The sequence below is a fragment of the Triturus cristatus genome, chromosome 3_2 (assembly GCF_964204655.1).
Source record: "Triturus cristatus chromosome 3_2, aTriCri1.1, whole genome shotgun sequence".
Taxonomy (NCBI): Eukaryota; Metazoa; Chordata; class Amphibia; order Caudata; family Salamandridae; genus Triturus; species Triturus cristatus.
The window spans coordinates 648275139-648302077 of NC_140584.1; the positions used below are offsets into that span (position 1 = coordinate 648275139).

At 45.4% G+C, this 26939-nt stretch overlaps 1 protein-coding gene across 1 annotated transcript in view; it reads left to right on the forward strand.

Moving 5' to 3' along the window:
* The window catches only part of KANSL1L (KAT8 regulatory NSL complex subunit 1 like), a 3005708-nt gene that overhangs the window by 15442 nt on the left and 2963327 nt on the right, over positions 1 to 26939 (forward strand). Inside the window, exon 2 of the mRNA XM_085647079.1 lies at positions 6780 to 6921. Within this exon, the coding sequence (XP_085503205.1) occupies positions 6780 to 6921 (142 nt within the window). The remainder of the gene's footprint in view (positions 1 to 6779; positions 6922 to 26939) is intronic.

The following is a 26939-nucleotide window of genomic DNA, read 5'->3' on the forward strand; positions in this document are numbered from 1 at the left end:
TTCAAGCCCCTGGTGTCGCATCTCAATCTGTGGACCCATCGTTGTTCCTGTCTGAACAGAGTGCGTTTTGTCCAGTAGGGATTGGAGACAATGATGGTCCATCTTAAACTATTCGCTGTGTGTCCTTGTTCTGCAAAGTGTGTCAATAATTTTGTATTAGTTTTGCCTCGTCTTATGGTGCTTTTGTGCTCCCCCATGCGAATTTTTACTGCTCTTGTGGTCATACCCACGTACCTCTTGTTACATGGGCAGACTATAGTGTAAACACAGTTAGTCGTGTTACAATTCGTGTGTCTGGTTTGGCGCCAAGGTGTAGTTAGGCCCAAATCGATTTCTTTTGAAATCGTGGTTTCTGCACATGTTGAACAGGAGCCGCAGGGGTAATGGCCTACTACTGGTGGTAAGGACCATAGTGTGGATTGATGTATAGGTTGTAGTTTTGGCCTAGTATGTACCAGGTGGTCTCTTAAATTCTGCGTACGTTTAAATGCAAAGAGAGGTGGCGGGCCTGGTTCAAAGGAACCTGAATTCAATATTTGCCAATGTTTCTTGATCACCCTCTGTACACTGTTGGAGCTGGGAGTAAATGTGGTGACACATGTCATGGTGTCTAATTCAGATTTCTCTTTTATTTCGAGGAGAGCTGCCCTGGGGCTGTTTCTGGCTCTCTTTTGAGCTTGACGAATAATGTTACTGGGGTAATGTCGTTTTGCCAGATTGTTTCTGAGAAGATCAGACTGTATCTCAAACTCCTTAATAGTGTCGCAATTCCTCCGGAGACGCAAGAATTGGCCAACCGGAAGATTGTTTCTGAGTGCCCTGGGGTGGTGGCTGTCGTAGATCAGGAGATTGTTCCTGTCTGTCGGCTTCTTGTAATTAGTGGTGTGAAGACAACCATTCTCCAATGAGATGAGGAGGTCCAAAAAGGGGATTTCTTGACGTGATCTTGTGCTTGTGAATTTTAAATATGGGTTAAGAGTATTGACCCAATTGCAGAATTCGATGCATTGTTCTTCATTCCCTCGCCAAAATAAGATAACATCGTCTATGTAACGACGCCATAGAAGAATGTGTTCCTTAAAGGGGTTGTTATCTCCTAGAATGTGTCGTTCTTCAAAATGGGCCATGTAAAGGCATGCCAGACTCGGCGCGAATGTGCTTCCCATGCTCGTGCCTTGTATTTGATGGAATAGTTGCGATTTAAAGGCGAAGAAATTTTCTTTGAGAGCCAGGGAAGCACAGTCGCAGATAAATGGAATGGGAGTTATGAAGGGCCATGGTTTGATGTTCTGGAGGGTGTCCTCTAGTACTTCCAATGTGGCGTCCTGCGGTATGTTCGTGTAAAGGGCTTCCACGTCCATGGTCACTAGGAAGTCTATTTTGTCTGCATCAGGAAAGAGTTCAATAAGGTTAAGAACCTCTGTAGTATCTCTCAGATAGGTAGGAGTCTGACTCACTAAAGGGCGTAGATAGAAATCGCAGAACTTGCTTAGTGGTTCTAGTACAGAGTTGATGCCAGAGACAATCGGACGGCCGGGAGGGGGGGTGACCCCCTTGTGGATCTTTGGAAGTGTGTAAAAGTACGGAGTCCGAGGGTCTTCTGTCGTGAGGAAATTAGCTTCCTGTTGTGAGATCCAGCCTTCAGCGGATGCCTCGCTGACCATGCTCTTAATCCGGGTCGAAAGGCGTTTAGTGGGATCTTCTGTGATTACTTCATAGTATGTGGTGTTGACCAGTTGGCGGGTGCATTCTCTGTCATAAGTATCCTGGTTCTGAATGACAATTGCTCCGCCTTTGTCTGCTGGTTTGATTATAATATCCCGATCTTCTGTGATGGTTCGGAGGATAGTTCTTTCTTCTTTGGATAGATTGTTATAAGGTCGCTTCTGATTTAAAGCTCCTACATCTTTGAGGACCGCCTGTTCATAAGTAAGGACCTCATGAGGTGTCATAGCTGTTGTAGGGGTAAACTTTGAAGGTTTCTTCAGACCCGTCTCAGTAGGGGGGTTGTCTGGTTTTCCTTGAAAAAAAGCCTTCAGTCTGACTTTTCGGAAGAACTGATGAAGTTCTTGGTGTAACCTAAAAGGGTCTTCTTTGGGTGTGGGGACAAATCCCAAACCCTTTTCAAGTAGCATGATTTATCTTTCTGTGAGTAGTCTAGACGAAAGGTTCACCACTAAGGTCTCTGGCCTCTCGCCTGGCTCCGTAGCGTCATTGGTTCCTGGTCTTGCCATTGTACCTTCTTGTAATTTCCTCTTCTTCTGCCTCTTCCTTTGCCCCTCCCTCTGTTGTGAAAAGGTGAGTTCGGGAATTGTTGGAAGTGGGTCGGTAGAAGATGATGGGTTGAAGGTACGTGCCACATGGGTGGAGGTCCCATCCATTGTCCCGGGTAGCCAGGTGGTTGGAAAGATGGGTGAGAGAATTGAGGTGGTGGTGGAGGATTCTGGAATAAGGGAGGGCGTGTTGGTTGCGGTGTCCCTCTGGCGTACTGTGTGTACCGTTGTCCTTCATAACTTGAATCACTTCCAAATGATCCTGTTCTGCTAGATCTGGTGCTACTTCCTTCATCAGAAGTTGTGTCGTAATTTTGGAAAACATAATCTTCTTTAGTATAAGGGTACACCTTCTCTTTATTGAACCGTTTCAAATCTTTCTGGAATTTTGTGATCTTCTGCTTAGTGAGAAAGTCTTTGTGTTCGTTCATTTCTTCATTAATTTTGGCTAGTCTCGACTTAGATGAAGAAATAGAGATACCTGTTTTCAGACCGTTCTCAGCTATGGTAATTTGAATAAGGAGTTCATCCGAGAGACGTTTTGCCGTGTTAATGATTAACACGAGCCAGTCTCGTGTGCACTTCCATGCAATTTGTGACCATTCTGTGCGAAATGTCAGGTCTTCTAGGAAAATCCTCGGAGGTATGGTAACTAAGAGACCGTTGGGTGCTACGTTAGCCCTCAGGTATTCTGTCATCATTAGCCCATGCAGGGCTGTCTTCATTTGTAGCTTCCTCAGTGATAATAGGGATTTCCAATCGTCTGCTTTACTGCCTGTTGCTGCGCTGCCATCTTCTCCTAATAGTGAAGGTGCCTGGAGTATCTCAGCTATCGTTTCATCATCGAAACTGAGACCAACGGTGTCCATAGTTGGTATGGGTGTAGGGGTTGATAAAGACTCCCTGGGTGGTTTGACTATGAAGAGATCAGTTGTATGAATGTGGTTAGAAAAGGGGAAATATAGATAGACTGGTCCCACGGCTAACTGCCGTTCGTTAAATCATACTAGATAAAGAGGGGGGGACCGGGAGCATGATTAGAAATAGGTCCAGTACCCGTGCTACCTCAGAATCACGTGTATATATTGAGAGGGTAACTGTTCCTAAAGACACGACTAAGAAGGTTGTGTGTGGGGAATTTCTCCATTAGAATATAGTGCCCTCACACACCCTTTCGAGTGTCCTGCTTCATCATAGGGCGTTGCTCCTCGTGGGGGTGGCGCTGCAGTCCCCCACGGGCCCCGCAAGAGGGCTCTTTGTCGGAGATCTTTTTGTTGGAGACGCCGCAGTTGTGCATGGGGGTGTGTGGGCCTATCTGAAGGGAGGTGGGTGGTGCGTTAAAAATTACTGGATAGAGTCCAAGACCTTTATTCACAGCTCTACCTAGTAAAAGTTAAAAGTAATAATCCTGGAGCTCCTCTTTGAAAAAAGATATAGAGGGCAGATGTGAAAATAACTGCTGCTCTCAGGATAGTGAGTGGAAGTCCTACTGATAGGGGGTCAACATGTTTCGCGCTTCAGGGTGGGTCCTTAAGGGATCCCAATGCGCTTCGTCAGGACCAAATATAAAGTGAGTGAAACAAATGTGAATATTCGAAACAGGTTTCAATAAGGTGCTGTGCTGTGAACCTGTGGTACCTTAATAGTAAGGGAATACAGCGTCCTCGCGCTGGTAGGTACTCCTTCTTATTTGGAAACCTTTACCCAACCTGGTAAGGTAAAAAACAAAAGAGACACACACATGGACAGAGGAGAGGGGAAAAAGTAAAACATAGCATCTTGTAATCATTATACACTTTTTACACTTTACACTTTTTACACTTTTTTTCATTGCCAATAACTTTATTGATGTCTCTTTGTGAACGTAAGACCGAATCTCTACGATCGCGTTTACATTCAGGATTCAGTTAGATTCAGGATGTCAAGATAATGAGTCTGGATCGTGTCTGAAATCTCTAGATGGTGTTGGACAGTAGACCAATGATTATGTATCATGATGTTAAGGGAGAAGCTGTTGTCTTTCTGACTTGGCTGTTCCCAGAGGGTAGTTGGGATATGTATCAAGTTAACAGGGAATGAGCTTGCCCTGGGAAGGCTTGTGTGCATTTGAGTGTGGTCAGAGATGGTGGTGGAGATTCGGCAGCTCCCTATGGGAAGATTGGGGGAGGGGGTAGCAGAATTTGAAGCTATAGAACTCTTAGGGAGATAGAGTTGGTCTGAGTTATCTAGGGGTGATTGAGTCCATTTGAGACTGAGAAGACGGCTGTCTCTCAGTGTGCTGTAGGGATGTGGGGGGGGAGAGTCCGCAAGGGGTGATGAGGTAGCAGTAATAGAAACGACATAGAGTCACTTAGATGGAGTAGAGTCCATGAGAGGATGTAGATTCTTTGAGAGAGGTGTGAGAACGAAGAAAGAAGCTTGCTGAAAAGGGGACAGTTATGTTCAGCAGTTGTGGGAGGAATGTGATGAACTGTCAGGGATGGCGTCTGAGGGGTTGAGGTGCAGGTAGGGGAAGGCGCTGGTTGTTGGTATCTGGTGATGGAAATGTTAGGGCAGGTGGAAGAGTAGGTAGGGAGGAAGGGGGAGAAATATGGGCCGACTGAGGAGATGAAAAGGGGGTGGCGGTGGCAACTGGGCTGGGAGATAATGGTTTGTGGGAGGTTGGAGGGAAACAGTGTGGGGATAGTCTGTTCCTGGTTTGGTATAGGCTTTGAGCTATGGGATGTGGGAGGCCTATTCGATTGTAGGGGAATCCGATGTGAGAGGTGCTGTCTGGGTTGCTCGGCAGGGGAGTAGAAAGGTTCATTGATATGATGAGCTGGTGGGATTGGATAGTTCTCTAAGGTTGGAAGGGCTTGTTTTGTTGGAGATCTGGTACCAGACGTGTTGTAACGTTGCAGGCTTCAATAAGGTTGTTGTGGGTAGTCTGCTTCCAGGTGTTCCAGCCTTAGAACCGGCATATTTTGAGTTGACCTTCTGTGGTTTGAGGCTGGCTAGTGGTTGCCAAAGCTGCGTAGAATCGTGATTCTTCCAAGTGGTGCCTCCCAGCTCTGTAATAACAAAGCACCTTTCCTGTGGCAGCAACTGAAACCTTCACGGTGGCAGTACTCACACCTTGGCATACAGCGGCACTTCTAGCCCAGGGTAACAGGGTGGGTAGCCAGGAAGATATCCCGTTACATTGACCGATAATTGATTTTGAGGACACGGTGTTGTAGGAGTGGGCATAGCAGGCTGGACGCCTCGTGGCCAGGTAGAGCGATTAGAGGAGTGATGAGGTCAGGCATAGTGCCACTCATAACATCCACCTCCGAATTCCGCCTTGTTGATGCTGATAGCCCCAGCAGAATGTCACCGTCCCATTGGGCCCCACAAATCCAGGTCCCTTCAGCATACCAGTCTCCAATGCACGAGCCACCTAGGGCTCTGATATCCGTTCGGCCAGCAACAGAAGTCGAAGTCATGGAACAGACCTACCAGCCTCCGGCAACCTCCATTAGAGCTGCCGGCTGCGCGTGAAGGAGGGCGATAGGGGATGGGTACGGAGCGACCGGCCTGATCACCAAAGTTACTATTTGTCTTCCTCCCTGGCCTGCGCTATCCCTGGTTGATGCCCCTGTTGATGTGTGCCCATAGAAGCTCAGACGTCAGGGCTGCTGCGTAACTCTGGGCCGCTACAGACATTTTTCTTGTTTCACCAGGGGGAGGGGCGGGGGGAAACAACACAGGGGCAATGAACAAGTCCACCCGCTTTACCAATGCCCACAGGCCCACAAGAATCCCCGCTGCCTCTCCAAGTCTACACATCTGGTGCCTTCCAAAGGTAAGCCAGTGTTTAAGAAAGAAGACATTTTAAAAAATACTCTCTAAATCATATGCTGTTACGGGTACCCACAAATTCAGAGATATACAAATAAACACTGCTCCTAAACTTTATATTTTGTACCCATTTCAGAAATACATAGGTTTTCTTGATACTAATTTTTCACAATACATATTTCACCATAAGAATTGGTCTATGCTCAGTACACAATGAAAAACCATTGTACGGTGCAGCTCAGTTGCTGGCTCTGGGTACCTGGGGTTTTTTGGAAAACGTACGAACCATGTATATATGCCTGCAACCAGAAGGGCCTAGCCGTCAAAATGAAATATTGCTTTCGTAAATCGGCGTTTGTGACAAAAATGAAAACGTTATCACCAATGGCTGTTTTTTCCTACAAATTTTCAGTTAGTTTCTTTAGGAAAATTTTGAGGGATCTACATATATGACCCCTTGCTGAATTTTTTTTTTTTTTCGAAAAAGGGGTCCGCGGGCAGCAATGGTTAAGGGGTTCATCTGATGTTGCCATTTACTGTGTTCATTTTTTTACAAAAAATTATGAATACCTCTCAAAAGAAGTCACAATGTTGATATAGGCTCTCATATTTGAGGTGGTTGCCAAATGTTGAGATTGTGCAGCTGCTCTTTCTTGATTGTTAATCAGTAATTTATTTTGTTCACAGTACGCCTACTCCAGAATGGATGTGGTACTCAAACAGAGCCAGAATTGGCAGCCGCTGGAGCTGGCTGCAGGCCCAGATCTCTCAGCTAGAATGTAAAATACAGCGTCTCACTGACATTTATAGGCAGCTCCGCACATCTAAGGTATTGTTCACTTTCCCAGAAACTGAATATGTTATCGGAAAGTTATTGCTTCTGTCATTTTAAATGATGCAGCATGTTAATTTGCGAAATAGGAAAATATAAAATTTTGGGGGAGGAAACTGTGGTCCTGTGCATGTAATAAGTTGGGAACATTTCCGAAAACAAAACGTAGAGATACCGGAACATGCAATTCTGCTGGTGCTCAGGTTTGTGGAGAGTTATCATATTTGTGAACTTGCCATGGAATCCATCTTCTACTGCATGATTTGGCGATTTAAGTAAAGCACTGCGCAACAAAGTTCCTTTTTAATTTCCAAAAGTTAACTACAGACCTTTCACCTGTAGTTTACTATACACAGTTGTTAAAGATATGATATTATGTTATAGTCCCAGTGGAGTGTTGATTTGATTTTTTCTACAGTATGAATCAAAACCCTTACAGTAGAATTCATGCAGTGTGAGAAAAGGGAGCTCCTCTTTGCCATTTAAATGTTTAATTTCACTATTATGGCATATTCAAGTTCTCAAAGCAGCAAACATTTCACACTTGATAACAAATTAAGCATCTTACATTTTTTGGTGAAACTTGATTTTATTGATTTTTCAAGACATGAAGCATCAGACATAGTAATACATTCAATCATTGCCCCCGCCTATAGCCGTGGGATACCTGTTTCCTTGTACAGAGTATATCGGATAATCCAGGTAGTCGCCTCAAAGTATTACCATGATGCTCATACTACATATTTTGAACAATCCCCCTGAACTGAACACTCCACCCCCCTACCCTATCCCTCCCCTTTCTCAAGAATCTATTCCCGTGTACAGATATTGTAATGCTGCTTGCACCGATGGGCAGAAGATATGGAAAGGGAGAAGAAAACCAAAAATACATTTAAAAAAGAAAACAAAAGTATAGAAACTGGGCCTAAACAGGGCACCTGGGCGATCAGGGGATGCGAGCATAGCTCCGGGGTGGGTTCTAGTGGGAAGGGTGGCTCTAGTTAGAATTGGAAAAGGTGCAGTGCTCTGACTCTCGATGGGCAGGTGGTCAGCGGAAGGCCTCTCGATATGTAGCTGACCAAGGGGCCACAGGCATATTCAAAATGTTTAAATTTGGCCCTTAAAGATGTCACTCATATGTTCCATACTGATTGCTTGCCACAAACGTGCATGCCATTGTGTCATGGCCGGTCCCTCTTTCTTCTTCCAAGCAGCAGTTATTGCCGTTTTAGCCGCCCCCAGACAGAGCCACATAATGGCTTAGTCGGCTATCATTTGGTATTTCAAGCAAGGGTCTCAAAGGCCCAGGAAGGTAAAATCAGGGGTGTCCGGAATAGAATACCCCAGTATCTCAATAACTAGGGCTAGGATATCTGTCCAGAAGGCCCAGATTGTTAGACAGTCCTACCACATGTGGAGAAAGTCTTCCAAAAAGCCATACCCTCTCCAGCATGTGTTAGGAAATACCTTATTTAATTTGGTAGGGTATAAGTACCAGTCATAGAGTATGTTACAGTGGGCTTCACGTTGCCCTAGGGAGTGATTGTCGCCTAATGTCTTTCCATAAAGCCTTCCATTGAGCGCCTGTAAATCATGGCCTAGTGTGCGTTCCCAGAATTCGAGGTGATGTGGGCGCCTCGAGGGTAGTGTGTGCAACAGAAGAGAATAGAGGAAGGAAATGGCCCCTTTTAAGGACCCTGCCCCCTTGACGTAGTGGGTGAACTGCGAGGGGAACATCATCCATTCCGTCTGTCACAGCACATCATCCCAAGATTTAGGGGTGGTTCTAGTGGAGGCGCTTATGTAAGCATTAGCGGGTCTGTCCGCCTTCGGTTTCCACACTACATCCCATATCACCCTTCCTGTGATCTCCCGGTCTATATGTAGCCAATGTTTATCAGACTCACGTTGGGACCATTCTACTATTATTCAAAGTTGTGCCGCTTTATAGTCGAGTGTCAGTTCAGGCAGTCCCCCTTCATCCGAGGGCTTTCGTAAGAGGTTGAAAGGAAGCCTCTGTCTTTTATTTTGCCACATACATTTCTTGAGAAGTGTGTGGACTCCCTTTAAATAATCTCTCTCAAAGTCAATGGGTAGACTCTGAAAGAGGAGCAAAAAGTTCGGTAGAACTACCATCTTAAATAGCATGTATTCTGCCAATCCAGGACAAGTATAGCTTCGCCAAACGTTTAAGATCGGCTTGCAGCTGGCGTAAGAGAGGAAGGTAGTTAGCTGCAATATGTTAATTCTTTCTTGGCCCACTGGAATGGGTTGTATCCACTCGGACGCCCATCTCTGCTTCCACTAAAGTCAAGTTAAGGAGGAAGGATTTGGGCAGGTTAATGCGGAGCCCAGCCACTTCTTCGGACCTTCTCAGTTCCTTCTGAATTGTTGTCAGGGATCGTTGTGGGTCGGAAAGTGTCAATAGGATGTCGTCGGCGAACAAAGAGATCTTGTGTTAGTCTGGCCCAAAATCATTACCCCAGATCATCAGGTTCTCTCTGATCTTTGCTGCTAGGGGTTCAATGTAAGCGCAAAGAGGAGTCGGGATAATGGTCATCCCTGCCTCTTCCCCATCCCCAGTAAGAATGGATCTGAGCTTACCCCATTAACTATAGTCTCGCGCTTGGGGCCACAAAGTTAGCCTTTATCTTGTTTATAAACGTTTAGCAGAAACCAAATCTCTGGAGGGCGTTAAAGAGGAAGGACCAATCCACTCGATCAAAAGCCATCTCGGCGTCTAAGCCGAGCAGCACTGCGGGGATCTGCTTTTTAGTAGTTTTTTCTATTAAGTGTATTACTCTGCGCACTTTATTGTGCGTTTGCTTGACTTTGAGGAAACCGGATTGGTACGGGTGTATCAGTCCCGGCATCAGATTCGCTAAATATGTGGCTACTATTTTGTAGTATAGCTTGGCATCTAGGTTGAGAAGTGCTATGGGGCGATAAGAACTGCATTGCTGTGGATTTTTCCCTGGTCTGGGGATCACCGTAATGAGTGACTCCCGCATAGTATGTGTCACCTGTTGGGCATCCGCGATGTGATTAAAAAGGGTGGTCAGTTGAGGGATTAATTCTGCGCTAAAAGTCTTGTAGAATTGGGTCATCAGGCCGTCTGGTCCTGGAGATTTGTGCAGCTTCAGACCCCCGAGTTCCTGACGTACCTCTGCTTCTGTTATCGGTTCTCCCAGTTATTCTTTTTGGGTTGGGGTGACTTGTGGAAGCTCTGCAGCAATAAGGTAAGCTGATTGCCCCTGTGCATTGGGTTGGTCAGCTGTATATAATGTGCTGTAAAAGTCTCTGAAGACCGGAGCTTTACCTGAATCTTTCTGTGTTTGAATTCCTGAGGGCCCCTGTATATCGCCAATGTAATCCTTCTCTCTCTTGACTCTCAGCTATCGTGCTAAGTGTGTCCCCACTTTGTTGCTCTGTGCATATGATGTCTGCTTAAGGTGCAGTAGTGTCAGTTTCCGTTTCTGGGCTGTGACCTTTCTTTGTAGTGCTAGCGTGGGGTTAACCTTATGTGTGTGCTCTACCGTTTTCAGTTCCCCTTCCAAACTCAGCCTTTCTGCGGCTCTCTGTTTGTTGAGGGTGGCCATCAAAGTCAGGCATTGGCCCCATACCACTGCTTTGAACGCATCCCAGTTGTTTGCCAGAGCCGTATCTTGAGGGTCGTTTAATTGAAAAAGTTCCCTGATGGTCGTTCATAACGCAACTAGTAGTGTTTTGTTGTGCGCTGGTGCATTGGGGAAAACCATCCCCACCATTTAGGTGCGGGGGAGTACCAATACAGGGAGATGGAGATCGGTGCGTGGTCAGAGATAAGAATGGGGTGTATTGTAGCATCCCTGACGTACTTGTTTAAGGCTTGACTCATAAATAATATAGTCGACAGTAGGTGCGGTGGATGTGGAGATGAATGTGTAATCTTTGTCTTGTGGTTGCGCTCCCCTAAAGGTATTTTCTGAGGCCCATCTCGTGAATAGCTTGTTTCAGATTTTTCGCAAAGCTCCCTGTGGGGGCTCTATTTGAGTGTGTGCTGTCGGTCCCTGAGTGCCAGGTGAGGTTGAAGTCCCCCATCAAAATTATGTCTCCGACCGTGAATCCCTCCAAGAGGGACAATGTGTTGTTTATGAACGTTGCCTGGTTGGTGTTGGGCGCAGATTCTAAGGTTATTGTGTATTGCTTCCCCCAAATTCGACCTTTCACTAGTACTGCCCTCCTCTCCTTATCAGTTTTATAGTCATCAGGTTTGGATCTTGAGAGAGGAATGAAAAAGGAGAGCCACTCCATTATGTTTTGTGGAAGAAGAGGATTTATATATCAATGGGTACGCCTTGTGTTTTAGCCTGTGTTCTTCAGATCTCTTGAGGTGGGTCTATTGTAGTGCTACCATATCATAGTGTTGATCTGTGAGGTATGTCCAAATCTTCTAGCGTTTGGAGGGGACATTTAAACCTCTAATGTTCCATGAGAGTGTAGTGATCACCATAAAGTAGTGTGTAACTGTTTGCCTGCCCTTGTTCCCCCTTGTTTTGCTCACTCCCCCTTCCCCACCTCCCACGCTCACCCATTCCAGGTTCCTCAAACCCACCTCTCCAGTGCTCGCAACTTGTCTTTGTTCCTCACGTGTTGTCCCCATCACCCAGGCTCCTGGAAAAAAGGAATAGAAAACAAACCAAAAAACAGTTAACAATGGGACAATGTGTCCCCAGTTCAGTCCACCATTGTCGTATCGGTTACACATTGGAGGCGAATTGGACCAATGTCCGCTGCCTGGATTTCTGTATCATGTCTGGTTGAGAAGATGCTCTCGTTTTTGCTAGATTGGGTCCTGTTGGCACACTTCAATGAGAAGGTTCAGATTGCAGATCGTAGTTTATACTAGAGCATGTATTGACCAGGTCCTAAAGTGATGTGGATTCCTTGGATCCTTCAAGATTTGTATTGCCTTGTTGGTGTCTGTTACCATCCCTGTTTCTCAGGCCTTTGTGGGGATCGTGCCCCAGCGTAGTGGAAAGCTGTTAGTATAGGAGTTCTCAGGATACTTTGGGAGGACTTTGTTTCCTCTGTGTTCTGGGAGGGGGACGGGTTTGCCATGGGTCTCCTTTCCCCACACCCATGGGGAATCTGCCTTGTTGTTCTTGGTTATCTAAGCTGTGGTCGTCCTCCGGCATTGGGAGACCCAGTAGCGTGAGTGCCTCTTTGATGTCGGTGATGTGGCGTGTTTTATTCCAGAACTCAAAGCCTAATCCAAAGGGATAGGTCCAATGATATTTAATGTTGTCGTGCCTGAGTTTTTCTGTGACAGGCCTGAACTATTGGCTTTGCATGAGATTCGCCGATGCTATGTCTTGATACCAATCACATGTGAACCCCTGGAATTTCACCGTGTTGTCCATTTTCCTGGCGGCTTGCAGTATTGCCTCTTTGGTTTTGAATGAGTGTCATTTCGCCAGGATGTCTCGTGGTCGACGTTTGTCTCCTTGGTTTGGCCTCCCAACCCTATGCTCTCTTTCCAGCTTGACTTTGACAGGCCTCAAACGCAGGATTTCAGAGAAGAGGCCCGTTAACGAAGGCCTCAATGTCGGGGCCCTCTGCTCCTTCCTCCAGGTTCCAAATTTTGATATTTTCCCATCTGGACTGGTTCTCCAAATCTTTGTTTTACAGGAGCAAGGCTTGTAGCTGGGTTTGGAGTTCCCTCTTGGTGGTTGTAAGCTGGTATGTTTGTTGCTCTAGGTCTGTAGTTTTGGTCTCTATGTCCATCACTCCGGCTCCCACCGAATCTACATCTTGTTGAAGTGTAATTAGCCTGCCACTGAGGTAGGCCTTCAGCATTTCCAGAGATTTGGCCATGTCCACCTGGAGTTCCTCCTGGAGCTCTTGTTTAAACTCCTGTAGCGAGGCAAGTAGGTCTTCTTTGGAGAGTCGTTCTGCCCTCCTGTAGTTGGCTGTGTCTGTTTGGTGGCTGGGTGGGTGAAGTATATGGAGACTGTTGCTCAGCTGTTTTTGGGTGGCATAGAGAAGCTGTCTATCATGCCCATGTGTATTTGACAGCGTTCTGGCCACGCCGGATTCTCAATGTTGGCAGTAGGAGAGGTCACTCTCCAGTGCTAGTGCACAGCACTGCTCTGCCTTCTCTTGTGGGTGTTGCGGCAGTTCACTGTGGGGCCCTCTAAATAGTTCCTGAAGTAACACCTTAGATCTATTCCTGGAAGTCTCCCTGACTCTCAACTTGTTCCATGGCCCCCCCTGTGGTTCAGTGCATTGTGTTGGCTTACTACTTTCCCCAGAAGTAGAGCGCCCTCCAAAATGTATTTCTTTATGTGAGAAGTCAAGTCAGAGGCACTTATATAGCGCAAAAACATATCACTCAGAAGAGTCTCATGGCGCTTGCAGCGGCTCTGGTCAGATGGAAGAGGAGTTACTGGTCAAACAACCACGACTTCAGGCTCTTCCGAAAACAACTGTGGACAGGGATGGAGCGTAAGTATATGGGCATTTTATTCCAGGAGGACGGCGCAAGATACGAGAACGATCTGCCACCTCGTCTCGTTGTGTATACTCTGAACGGGGTGAGCAGTGACACAGTACTGGACCTAAGTGTCCTCTGAGGCTTATACCAGTAAAGCTTTTTAGACCAATATTGTGGGCCTTCCCATACATATGTTTATGCGTGAGACAGAGGACTTTAAAGAGAATACGCTTTCTCACCGGCAGCCAGTGTTAAGCTTTCAGACATGGAGCGGAAGCTGTTCTATGCGGAAGGTTCAGGGTCATTATGGCCGCAGTGTTCTGTAGAATTTGTAGCTTATTTAATACATTTTCATTTATGGAAAACAAAAGCGCATTGCCATAGTCCATTCGATTTGTAATGAATCCATGAATCAATGGTTTTCTAGCCTCCATGGGAATCCATTTGAAAACCTTCCGCATAGTATGCATTATTCCAAAGCATGTGCTAACAATATGGTTTATTTGGGCTTTCATGGACAGTTGATTGTCCATGTAAAAACCCAGGTTGTGGACCACCTCTTTGGGGGCAGGACAGGTGCCAAGATCGGATGGCCACCAATCAGGCGACCAGTGTTCAGAAGGTACCCTGTGTTCATTTCTGTCTGTCCCTGTGTGTCTCGAGGGGGCGCCATCTTAGGGTCTGGCAATTCGTTTGGCGGTCCTTTCCATTTATATTGCCGACATCTCCAGCTTTGAGCCCGGTCCTCTCAGAGCCTCCGCTGATGTGTTGCTCCCCCCTGCGCTGCCCTAAAGTCCTTCGCTGACCTTCCTAGGTCACTCCCCTACTGGCGCTCCTCTGGCCGCCATCAGTCCCCCGCCATACGTCTCCACTCTCCGTACCCACTGGGATAGACGCTTGGTGCATCGGGAGTCTCTACACGAGAGAGGGGCAGCCACCACTCTGCGCCGTTTACAGCGTAGTAGGCTCGCGGTGTGCAGCATCCTCCTGTCGGCCTCAGGCTGTCTCCCTGTCTAGGTCTGTCTCTCTCTCTCTAGTTTGCCCCTATCGGTTGCCATCCGGGAGTCGCACTCCTCTCACGGACTCCTCAATTGCTTCCTCTCAGTTCACCAAAGATGCCTGGGTAGGAATCAGCGGCCGGGTCAGTGACTGTGTCTTGTGACCTTCTGTTTTCTTAAATCAGCAGCGAAGCCGTCATGGATCACTTCACATGGCCATCTTGGCTGGCCACGCCCCACATCTTACATTTTTATTTAACGTTTACTTGTAACGTGTACATAATTAATATGTGATGTAAAGTTCAGTTCTGCAGACCTGTTTCTTGCTGGAATGAATTGCCTCACCTTCTTATATTAAAACTTACAGTAAACACAAACATGTTTAAAACAGCTCAAACCAGCTGAATAAAAGGCACGCTTGATACAGTAATGTCTTCATGTCATGTTATCATCATTTGTATAATTCGTCATTATCATTTGTGTTCTCTTGTGGCACTTTCAAAATCGGGGCACACTTTTTGTTTGATTTCAGGACTTCTGATGGACAAAGTCATGGTAGTGTGATCTCATACTTAGAATAGATTAGTCTGTGAAATGTACTGTTAAATTGTGTTCTTCACAACTGGAAAGATTGCTGTTGATCCTGACAAAGACCTTTATATCGTGCTGCGTGTCTGTCTAGGTGTTACATTGAACTTTGCCATCGATTTTGTTCCTCAGGAGTAATGTGGTTTCTCCAGTATTGGATCTTTCATAGATTCACATGCTTGAATCATTTTCCATCATGGAAGTGGGAGTCCCATGGTTCTATAATAAAGCAATGTGTATTACTACAATAGAGGAAATTGCAATGAACTATAGGTTTTATAGCTTATCTATGTCATTTCTAAAAAAGGACCATACTACAGGTGACAGCACCCTCTAGAATACTCCCAAGAGGGGCTGAATACCTCAGATTTTCTACTGCACGTCGTGTGATGGGAGTCACCTTGAGTTCCGCTCAATTTATTATTTTCTCTCAGCTCCTCTGAAGAATTTTCTTCCAGACAATTACTTAATTCTACCACCTTCATATTCTGGCTGGACAGCATGATCCAACTCACCCAAAAAAGATTATTCAGATCCTGTGACACTTGTGGGAAAAAAAGGTTCCACCCTGATGACACACATAAGGAATGCATATATTACCTCTATCTGGACATTATGGTAATAGTCGGCAAAATCTGTCGCACCTTTTCTCAGAAGACCTTTAGAGACAGGAAAGGCAGACTTTTACCGTGGCTCCAAAAGCTAAAAACTAAGGAGTGCCCCTCTGAGGAGGATAGTGATCAGTTTTCACAGACTACAACTTCCCTCAAGAGACACAGATCTGAGGGAAAAGTCTCCTGAGAGTCACATTCAAGGGCCTTAAAAAAGTGTAAACATACCACTTATGGGCACGTAAAGAGGCATGAGGACTGTCCTTCCACAAAAAAGGAAAAGATTGCCTCAGAAAATGTTCATTCAACCTAACACTCCTTCCCTCAAAGAAGTACATCCCAAATGTACTTCACAGTCTTTACTGTCGATGACAAAATCCTTGAAATAAGTGTCAAGCCCCACATTTGTATTCTTGTCATCGATGGCGCCGTCGATGACTACTTTGTTGAGGATAGAGGCTACAGTATCAACGTCGATGTTTACCACAGCATCATCTCCTATGATCGTCTCCTCTTCAACGCTGTCATTGACGATGGTCATAACTGCGAGAATACTAAAGCGACCGTCGACAAAGATTCCTTTGACAACGCCCTTCCTCAAGTTACTGTGGACGACGAAGTTCCCGTTGACAGCACAGTCCACGCTGGCGCAATCCCATTTGACGTTTACCCCGCAATTGAAGATTATACCACCGCCGATAATTCCGTGGACGATGGGTTTATCGACGATGCCGTTGATGATGACTCCGTTGACAATGACGATACTTAAGACGAGGGAGTCAGCGACGATGATACCGTCAACGTGGAAACTATCGACTGTGGATCAGTCGACGACATCAACAGTGAAGACTGCTTTAAAACTGGTATTTCCTCTATTGTTGTCAATCCCTGTAGGGGATAAAACTTCTACAGACATGACAGATGACGAGCAGTATCATGAGGAGCACTACTACTCTTCTAGAAAACACTCAGACGAGTATTCACTGCAAGACCAATAAGAACCTTCCATTCAAATGTCTATGTCTCTGGTGAGCAATTTACAAAGGATTCCCCAAAACTATTAACAAAGGTTTCCACCATCTGCACGTGCGACTCCTATGCCACAGATGCCAAAGCCTGTGCAATTTTCGCAAACCCCCACACCTCTGCCACAGCCCTCATGATTGCTTGATGTTCCTGTCATTCCTCTACTAACTTTGCTGATACCCTGGCTGACCCCCCTGCTTATGATGCTCTTTGTACGGACAAAGACAGGGAAGAGGGTGAAATAGAGACAATGCCTCAGTTCCCAATGAGCGGGATGACTATCTCAACCCAACTCCAGAATACGACCAGCATGTTTTATCTCAACAAGCAAGTGGGAACATTTTCACCAGCGCTAGCTCTTCAAGCGCAAGACATGTGGAACTGGGCTCTGCAACAACTGATAACACTCAAAGCAGAACATGTGCCAGGAATATTCAATATCCTCGCAGACTCGCTAAACGCGGCCAATATCCCTTGCCACAAGAGGGAGCTCGACCAATACATTCTGGTATGGTGTGGGGAAGCATTTTATAATCAGATGGTTAGGAATCTATGCTCATGCTTTTTCCCTGATCCTAGTGGTCTCAAGGGTCCTCAACAAGCTCAGAGAGTGCCTTGCTGACTTCTCCTCTTTGTTCCCAAGTAGTTCATACAGTTCTAGTTCACAAAGCTCCTGCTCCTGTTGGAACAACTTCACGTTCAGCTCAAACTGATACCAAGGATACTGACCATGAACCAGGGCCAAGCCCATCATCCCAACCTGACATCACTACATTTTTGGGCCTTTGCTTCTGAGTTCAATGAGTTTACCATGTTGGACATTCCTTCAGACTGCAGGGAAATCCTTGCCAAATCTAGGGTGAACACCAGAAACAGAGCATATAACACAAATGGAAACACTTATGCCTTTGGTAGGGGAACAACCTTTACAACGCAACTTTTACAACGCAATACACTTACAATGCATTTTTTACAACGCACAATCCATTACAACGCATGACATTACAACGCATGACACTACAACGCATTTTTAAAAACTACCTTTACAACGCATTCCATTACAACGCATACTACCATTACAACGCATACCATTACAACGCATAATATAGTAATTTTTACCCCTATACTATCCAACACTTACCCTACTGTTGCACCCCCTGGAGTTAGAATAGTAATTTTTACCCCTATACTATCCAACACTTTCCCTACTGTTGCACCCCCTGGAGTTAGAATAGTAATTTTGACCCCTATACTATCCAACATTTACCCTACTGTTGCACCCCCTGGAGTTAGAATAGTAATTTTTACCCCTATACTATCCAACACTTACCCTACTGTTGCACCCCCTGGAGTTAGAATAGTAATTTTTACCCCTATACTATCCAACACTTACCCTACTGTTGCACCCCCTGGAGTTAGAATAGTAATTTTTACCCCTATACTATCCAACACTTACTCTACTGTTGCACCCCCTGGAGTTAGAATAGTAATTTTTACCCCTATACTATCCAACACTTACCCTACTGTTGCACCCCCTGGAGTTAGAATAGTAATTTTTACCCCTATACTATCCAACACTTACCCTACTGTTGCACCCCCTGGAGTTAGAATAGTAATTTTTACCCCTATTCTATCCAACACTTACCCTACTGTTGCACCCCCTGGAGTTAGAATAGTAATTTTTACCCCTATACTATCCAACACTTACCCTACTGTTGCACCCCCTGGAGTTAGAATAGTAATTTTTACCCCTATACTATCCAACATTTACCCTATTGTTGCACCCCCTGGAGTTAGAATAGTAATTTTTAACCCTATACTATCCAACACTTACCCTACTGTTGCACCCCCTGGAGTTAGAATAGTAATTTTTACCCCTATACTATCCAACATTTACCCTATTGTTGCACCCCCTGGAGTTAGAATAGTAATTTTTAACCCTATACTATCCAACACTTACCCTACTGTTGCACCCCCTGGAGTTAGAATAGTAATTTTTACCCCTATACTATCTAATACTTACCTTAAATGCAATTTAATATTATGCTTTGTAATGGTATGCGTTGTAAAGGTAGTATGCGTTGTAATGGAAATGCGTTGTAAAGGTAGTTTTTAAAAATGCGTTGTAGTGTCCTGCGTTGTAATGTCATGCGTTGTAATGGATTGTGCGTTGTAAAAAATGCGTTGTAAGTGCATGTGTTGTAAAAGTGCGTTGTAACGACATACATCCCTTTGGTATGCTGAATATAAGGTCCACTCTCTCACATCACCGCCTGAGCAAATTCTCCCAAATCTGCTTCATCTGGCAAGATCCGGCTTGACATGTTATTCCATCAAAGTGCACCTGTTAGCAATTTGCCCGAGCCTACAGCTTTTTCTTTCAAACCAGAGATCTCAATTGGAAACCACAGGGCTCTCGACATCGCCTTGGCATTCAGGATCCGGCTTCCTCCGTGCCGTTGGTGGTGCAGCTTCTGTGCTGATTGATGGCCCCAGCAGTGCTGATCCTATCCCCAGGAGCTTTGCTACCACACCTGAGTGGCCTGCTCTTAAGCAGCCCTTGAACGAAGGCCCTCTTACCCCAATTGGCCTACATTCGGCCCCTGCACTCTCCACCCGGCTGCCCTAGTGCAGCTGGGGGTACAATATGAGTGCCTAACTGAACCTTGGAGAAACTTAGTTCTCTTCCAGGGGGCTACTCCTCAATAGTCAAAAGCACTGAATAGTACCCATGTGCGGGACCCCGGAGCATATACAAAAATATTTATATTATATATATATATAAATATATATATATATATATATATATATATATATATACACGTTCAACCAAATCTAAGGACTAGTCCTGTGGAAGGATGTCTCTTATATACTTATATAAATATATATATATATACACACACACACACGCACGCACGCACACACACACACACACACACACACACACACACGTTCAAATATGCCAATATTGTATTTTTTCATTTAAAATAAAACATATTCATGCAACATTTCCATTACATAGAGAAATGTACTCCTCACTTGTTTGAACACATCCTTTATTTTCAAGGAAAAAGGCATGGTAATAGCAGGGAGATTAGCCCAGAAGGCTGCATATATAGCACATTAATCAAAAAACTGGCGCTGTGACTTCATGACCTCCAAGATCTCCAGGCTCCCATCATGCCCCACAGGTGACAGTTAAGTCAGTTCTTCTTTTCGGCTCCTTCTGTGAGGATCCTGAAGCAATGAGCTCATCAGTTATTGGCTTTTATGTCATTAATTGATATTCTGAATTTGAATTTGTTGGCTTCACTCGACGTCTTTTAGTACAAGCTGTACTATTTTAACATTTTTTCTGACTTCTCTAGATATTTTTTAGTCAAAATACCAGCCCTGTTTAACAATGTCCTTTTTGTGGAAAGAAAATGGCTAAATCAAACCCACACTCAGTCTGTATTGTGTGTTTACAATCCCCACACAGACCAGACAAGTGTTACTACTGCCTGCAGTTCTCCGAAAGGACCCTCAGAGACAGGGAAAGGATTACGTTTTTGCCATACAAGAGAGAGGAAAAGGATCCACAAGTGGCCTGGAAGCTAACAAACAGCTTTCTAAAGAGCCCTCCTCTCAAGTATGGCCTGAGCATAGGCAAAGAGCTGAAAAAAGAAGACATCAGTCAGTTTCGCCGTCGACGGAGTGAAGATCAGCGTCAAAGATACCTCTATGCGTTCAAGTCGTCAACAGGAAGACCTTTCGCTGCGGTCGACCTCTAAAGAATAATCGCCGACGATGCAGTCAACACCAGGACAGTCAAAACGAAGTAAGTCTAAGTCTAGACTTCAAGCTTCAACTACTTACCTACTGACATCGACTGTTCCTTGTCGACGGTCCAGGTTCAGTTCGCCTCCGACTGCGGAGCACAGACGGTCAACATCGAAGTCATACCAACAGCACCGACATGGGCGGTCGCTGTTGTCGAAGACACCACCATCGCCGAGGACGCCACATTGGGCGAAGACATCGTCTACGTCACAGACGATGAAGACGCCACCAACTGCTATTCATGAGCACTTGGCACGAAGGCGCTCAACTTCACCATCGCCAGGGCGAAATCGAGCGACGTCGAGGAGTTCGCCATCGAGAATATTGACGTCAAGACCACTGTCCTCTCACACATCCTCACCGGCAAAGAGACATAGATTGGCTCAGTCACCTGTACCGATGTCGAGAGATCCTGCGACGTCGATTGAAATTCAAGTGGTGGAGTCTCAGCAACGACTTAGAGATGGTCCACGGTGAAGAGCGCATCATCTTCTCCGGACCTGAGAATTGTGAAGATTACGCCGGAGGGATCCACGGCTCGAGAACAGCACACACCTCAGATAAACCTCTTACCGAGACGCCTGAGGAGTGTGAAAGACTGGAGAGTGCCAAGGCGCACTCTGGGGTCAGACTAATCTCAGATATATTCCCCCTCGAACATCCGGTAGAGGGGTGCGTCCACCGACACCAGCCACAAGGTCTCCTCAGGGATCTCCAAGGCAACAATCTTCAGCTGTAATGAGACATCAATCAAGGACACCACACAGCCGCTCCCCGACTAGATCCAGACACTTCCATTCCTCAAGGCCTTGGTAGCATAGACACAGGTCTCCATCGTGTTCTACAAACACCTCCAGATCCTCGGTGGAAGACTATTCCTCCACTTCTTCTGCCAGAGTGTCACCAGTGGAAGACATCATTACTTTCAACAAAGTCCTATGTAGAGGCGCTGCAAAACTAAACATTGAGATGCTGTCTATGACCCCTTTGGCAACAGTCATCTTCGAAACCCTCCATCACAGGTCGTCCACGAGACCTCTGCTTCCCTTGGTACCTGGTCTACTGGAGCCAGCTCTTCATACCTTTCTCACTCCTGTGTCAATAGGAGCAGCGCCACCGCACATAATCAAAAAGTATAGAGCCCCAGACCAGGATCCACTGTTCCTGAGGTCCGATCCTCTACTGGACTCTGTCATAGTGTCAGCAGCAAGGAAAGCTCACTCGGGGGCGTCCTCTCCGCAGTCACTCCTGACAAAAACAGCAAGTCAATGGACTCTATTGGGAAGAGAATGTATAGCACCTCAGCCTCTTATATGAAGGTCGCTAGCACCTCTGCACTCTTGGGAAGACATGATCGATCACTGGGACTCCCTCTCAAGGTTCACGGACAAATTGCCAAAAGAATACTGGCAGAAATCCTACAGGAAGGAAGACTCGTAGCGAACTAGGTCATAACTGCTGCAGCCGATGCTTAAGATCTGGCAGCTCTTGGTTATTCACATGGCATTTGTGCTAGGCGCTCCTCCTGGCTGAGACTCGCAGGCCTAAAACCTGAGGCCCAACACATGATTCTGAATCTGCCCTTCAACGGAACTTCATTTTTTGGCACTCACACAGACAATGAGATGTCCAGATGAAGTCTGAGCTTGACTCCCTGAAGGCAGTAGGTCTGGAAAAAAGTAAGGATTTCAGATGCCGATACCGTCCTTATGACCGCCGCCAATACCAACAGAGGGTTCAAATCCCTCACTGGTCCTCGTAACAACACCATTTCACATCCCACTTTCTCCAGCGCCGTCCTGGATGACGGGTTTCCAGGCAAACAAACCCCTCTGCTAAACAGCAGCCAAAACAGTGAGAGCTTGTTTCCCCCAGCTCTGTTACCCACTCCGGTGCGGGGGAAGTATCATTTGGGCGAGTGCCACAAAATAACAAAGGACAATTGGGTTCTCAATATTGTGCGGAATGGGTACTCAATCAGATTCAAGTCCCCTTACCGGGCATACCCCCTCGAAGATATTCAGTATATCAGCAAAACCAACTTTGGGCGGAGATATCGATCCTGTTACGAAAGCAGGTCATCAAAAATGTTCCCTGGCTTCAACATCGAAAGGGGATGTATTCCTGTTACTTCCTGGTTCCAAAGAAAGGCTCAACCAAGGGGTACAGGCCTATACTCGATCTTGGATTTTTAAACAAGTTTGTCCTCAAGAAAGATTCAGGATGTTGGCACTACACCAAATTGTTCCTCAAAATTATCAAGGAGATTGGATGTGCTCCATAGACCTTTGGGACGCTTACTTTTATATCCCAATTTTCCAAAAGTACCGGAAATTTCTGCGGTTCAAAATAGCATCAGAGCACTTCTAGTACAAAGTCCTCCCTTTCGGGCTTAAAGCAGCCCCGCACTTTTTCAAAATGCATATCGGTGGTAGCGGCTTTCCTGCGAAAGCAAAAAATGTTAGACTATTTATATCTAGACAACTGGCTGCTCAAGAATAGTTCTCCCAGTCATTCTGCAAAAACACCTACAATACTGCTTCCAGGTTGTAAATCAGTTGGGTCTGTGCGTCAACTACAAGAAGTCCATTCTTAATCCAACTCAAAGAATCCACTAGTTAGGCGCAACTCTAGACTCCGCATGCGCGTGTGCTTCGGAGGAAAGGCTTTCCTCAACCATACACAAATGTCGCACTGTCCTCCGCACACCTCATCCCACAGCCAGACAGGTATCCTCTCTGCTGGGCTTGATGGCATCCTGCATATTCATCGTTCCCAAAGCCAGACTGCAGATGAGACCGTTGCAGAAGGCATTAGAGGATCAATGGTCTCAAGTCTCTTACCGTTGGGAGGACACCATATCTCAGTCAAAGACTCCCTGAGATGAGGGATGCAGAGTCATCATTTGTTGACAAACACTTGTCACAGACGTGTCCCTCCAAGGATGAGGCTCTGCAACAACTGATAACACTCAAAGCAGAACATGTGCCAGGAATATTCAATATCCTCACAGACTCGCTAAACGCGGCCAATATCCCTTGCCACAAGAGGGAGCTCGACCAATACATTCTGGTATGGTGTGGGGAAGCATTTTATAATCAGATGGTTAGGAATCTATGCTCATGCTTTTTCCCTGATCCTAGTGGTCTCAAGGGTCCTCAACAAGCTCAGAGAGTGCTTTGCTGACTTCTCCTCTTTGTTCCCAAGTAGTTCATACAGTTCTAGTTCACAAAGCTCCTGCTCCTGTTGGAACAACTTCACGTTCAGCTCAAACTGATACCAAGGATACTGACCATGAACCAGGGCCAAGCCCATCATCCCAACCTGACATCACTACATTTTTGGGCCTTTGCTTCTGAGTTCAATGAGTTTACCATGTTGGACATTCCTTCAGACTGCAGGGAAATCCTTGCCAAATCTAGGGTGAACACCAGAAACAGAGCATATAACACAAATGGAAACACTTATGCCTTTGGTAGGGGAACAACCTTTACAACGCAACTTTTACAACGCAATACACTTACAACGCATTTTTTACAACGCACAATCCATTACAACGCATGACATTACAACGCATGACACTACAACGCATTTTTAAAAACTACCTTTACAACGCATTCCATTACAACGCATACTACCATTACAACGCATACCATTACAACGCATAATATAGTAATTTTTACCCCTATACTATCCAACACTTACCCTACTGTTGCACCCCCTGGAGTTAGAATAGTAATTTTTACCCCTATACTATCCAACACTTTCCCTACTGTTGCACCCCCTGGAGTTAGAATAGTAATTTTGACCCCTATACTATCCAACATTTACCCTACTGTTGCACCCCCTGGAGTTAGAATAGTAATTTTTACCCCTATACTATCCAACACTTACCCTACTGTTGCACCCCCTGGAGTTAGAATAGTAATTTTTACCCCTATACTATCCAACACTTACCCTACTGTTGCACCCCCTGGAGTTAGAATAGTAATTTTTACCCCTATACTATCCAACACTTACTCTACTGTTGCACCCCCTGGAGTTAGAATAGTAATTTTTACCCCTATACTATCCAACACTTACCCTACTGTTGCACCCCCTGGAGTTAGAATAGTAATTTTTACCCCTATACTATCCAACACTTACCCTACTGTTGCACCCCCTGGAGTTAGAATAGTAATTTTTACCCCTATACTATCCAACACTTACCCTACTGTTGCACCCCCTGGAGTTAGAATAGTAATTTTTACCCCTATACTATCCAACACTTACCCTACTGTTGCACCCCCTGGAGTTAGAATAGTAATTTTTACCCCTATACTATCCAACATTTACCCTATTGTTGCACCCCCTGGAGTTAGAATAGTAATTTTTAACCCTATACTATCCAACACTTACCCTACTGTTGCACCCCCTGGAGTTAGAATAGTAATTTTTACCCCTATACTATCCAACATTTACCCTATTGTTGCACCCCCTGGAGTTAGAATAGTAATTTTTAACCCTATACTATCCAACACTTACCCTACTGTTGCACCCCCTGGAGTTAGAATAGTAATTTTTACCCCTATACTATCTAATACTTACCTTAAATGCAATTTAATATTATGCTTTGTAATGGTATGCGTTGTAAAGGTAGTATGCGTTGTAATGGAAATGCGTTGTAAAGGTAGTTTTTAAAAATGCGTTGTAGTGTCCTGCGTTGTAATGTCATGCGTTGTAATGGATTGTGCGTTGTAAAAAATGCGTTGTAAGTGCATGCGTTGTAAAAGTGCGTTGTAACGACATACATCCCTTTGGTATGCTGAATATAAGGTCCACTCTCTCACATCACCGCCTGAGCAAATTCTCCCAAATCTGCTTCATCTGGCAAGATCCGGCTTGACATGTTATTCCATCAAAGTGCACCTGTTAGCAATTTGCCCGAGCCTACAGCTTTTTCTTTCAAACCAGAGATCTCAATTGGAAACCACAGGGCTCTCGACATCGCCTTGGCATTCAGGATCCGGCTTCCTCCGTGCCGTTGGTGGTGCAGCTTCTGTGCTGATTGATGGCCCCAGCAGTGCTGATCCTATCCCCAGGAGCTTTGCTACCACACCTGAGTGGCCTGCTCTTAAGCAGCCCTTGAACGAAGGCCCTCTTACCCCAATTGGCCTACATTCGGCCCCTGCACTCTCCACCCGGCTGCCCTAGTGCAGCTGGGGGTACAATATGAGTGCCTAACTGAACCTTGGAGAAACTTAGTTCTCTTCCAGGGGGCTACTCCTCAATAGTCAAAAGCACTGAATAGTACCCATGTGCGGGACCCCGGAGCATATACAAAAATATTTATATTATATATATATATAAATATATATATATATATATATATATATACACGTTCAACCAAATCTAAGGACTAGTCCTGTGGAAGGATGTCTCTTATATACTTATATAAATATATATATATATACACACACACACACGCACGCACGCACACACACACACACACACACACACACACACACACGTTCAAATATGCCAATATTGTATTTTTTCATTTAAAATAAAACATATTCATGCAACATTTCCATTACATAGAGAAATGTACTCCTCACTTGTTTGAACACATCCTTTATTTTCAAGGAAAAAGGCATGGTAATAGCAGGGAGATTAGCCCAGAAGGCTGCATATATAGCACATTAATCAAAAAACTGGCGCTGTGACTTCATGACCTCCAAGATCTCCAGGCTCCCATCATGCCCCACAGGTGACAGTTAAGTCAGTTCTTCTTTTCGGCTCCTTCTGTGAGGATCCTGAAGCAATGAGCTCATCAGTTATTGGCTTTTATGTCATTAATTGATATTCTGAATTTGAATTTGTTGGCTTCACTCGACGTCTTTTAGTACAAGCTGTACTATTTTAACATTTTTTCTGACTTCTCTAGATATTTTTTAGTCAAAATACCAGCCCTGTTTAACAATGTCCTTTTTGTGGAAAGAAAATGGCTAAATCAAACCCACACTCAGTCTGTATTGTGTGTTTACAATCCCCACACAGACCAGACAAGTGTTACTACTGCCTGCAGTTCTCCGAAAGGACCCTCAGAGACAGGGAAAGGATTACGTTTTTGCCATACAAGAGAGAGGAAAAGGATCCACAAGTGGCCTGGAAGCTAACAAACAGCTTTCTAAAGAGCCCTCCTCTCAAGTATGGCCTGAGCATAGGCAAAGAGCTGAAAAAAGAAGACATCAGTCAGTTTCGCCGTCGACGGAGTGAAGATCAGCGTCAAAGATACCTCTATGCGTTCAAGTCGTCAACAGGAAGACCTTTCGCTGCGGTCGACCTCTAAAGAATAATCGCCGACGATGCAGTCAACACCAGGACAGTCAAAACGAAGTAAGTCTAAGTCTAGACTTCAAGCTTCAACTACTTACCTACTGACATCGACTGTTCCTTGTCGACGGTCCAGGTTCAGTTCGCCTCCGACTGCGGAGCACAGACGGTCAACATCGA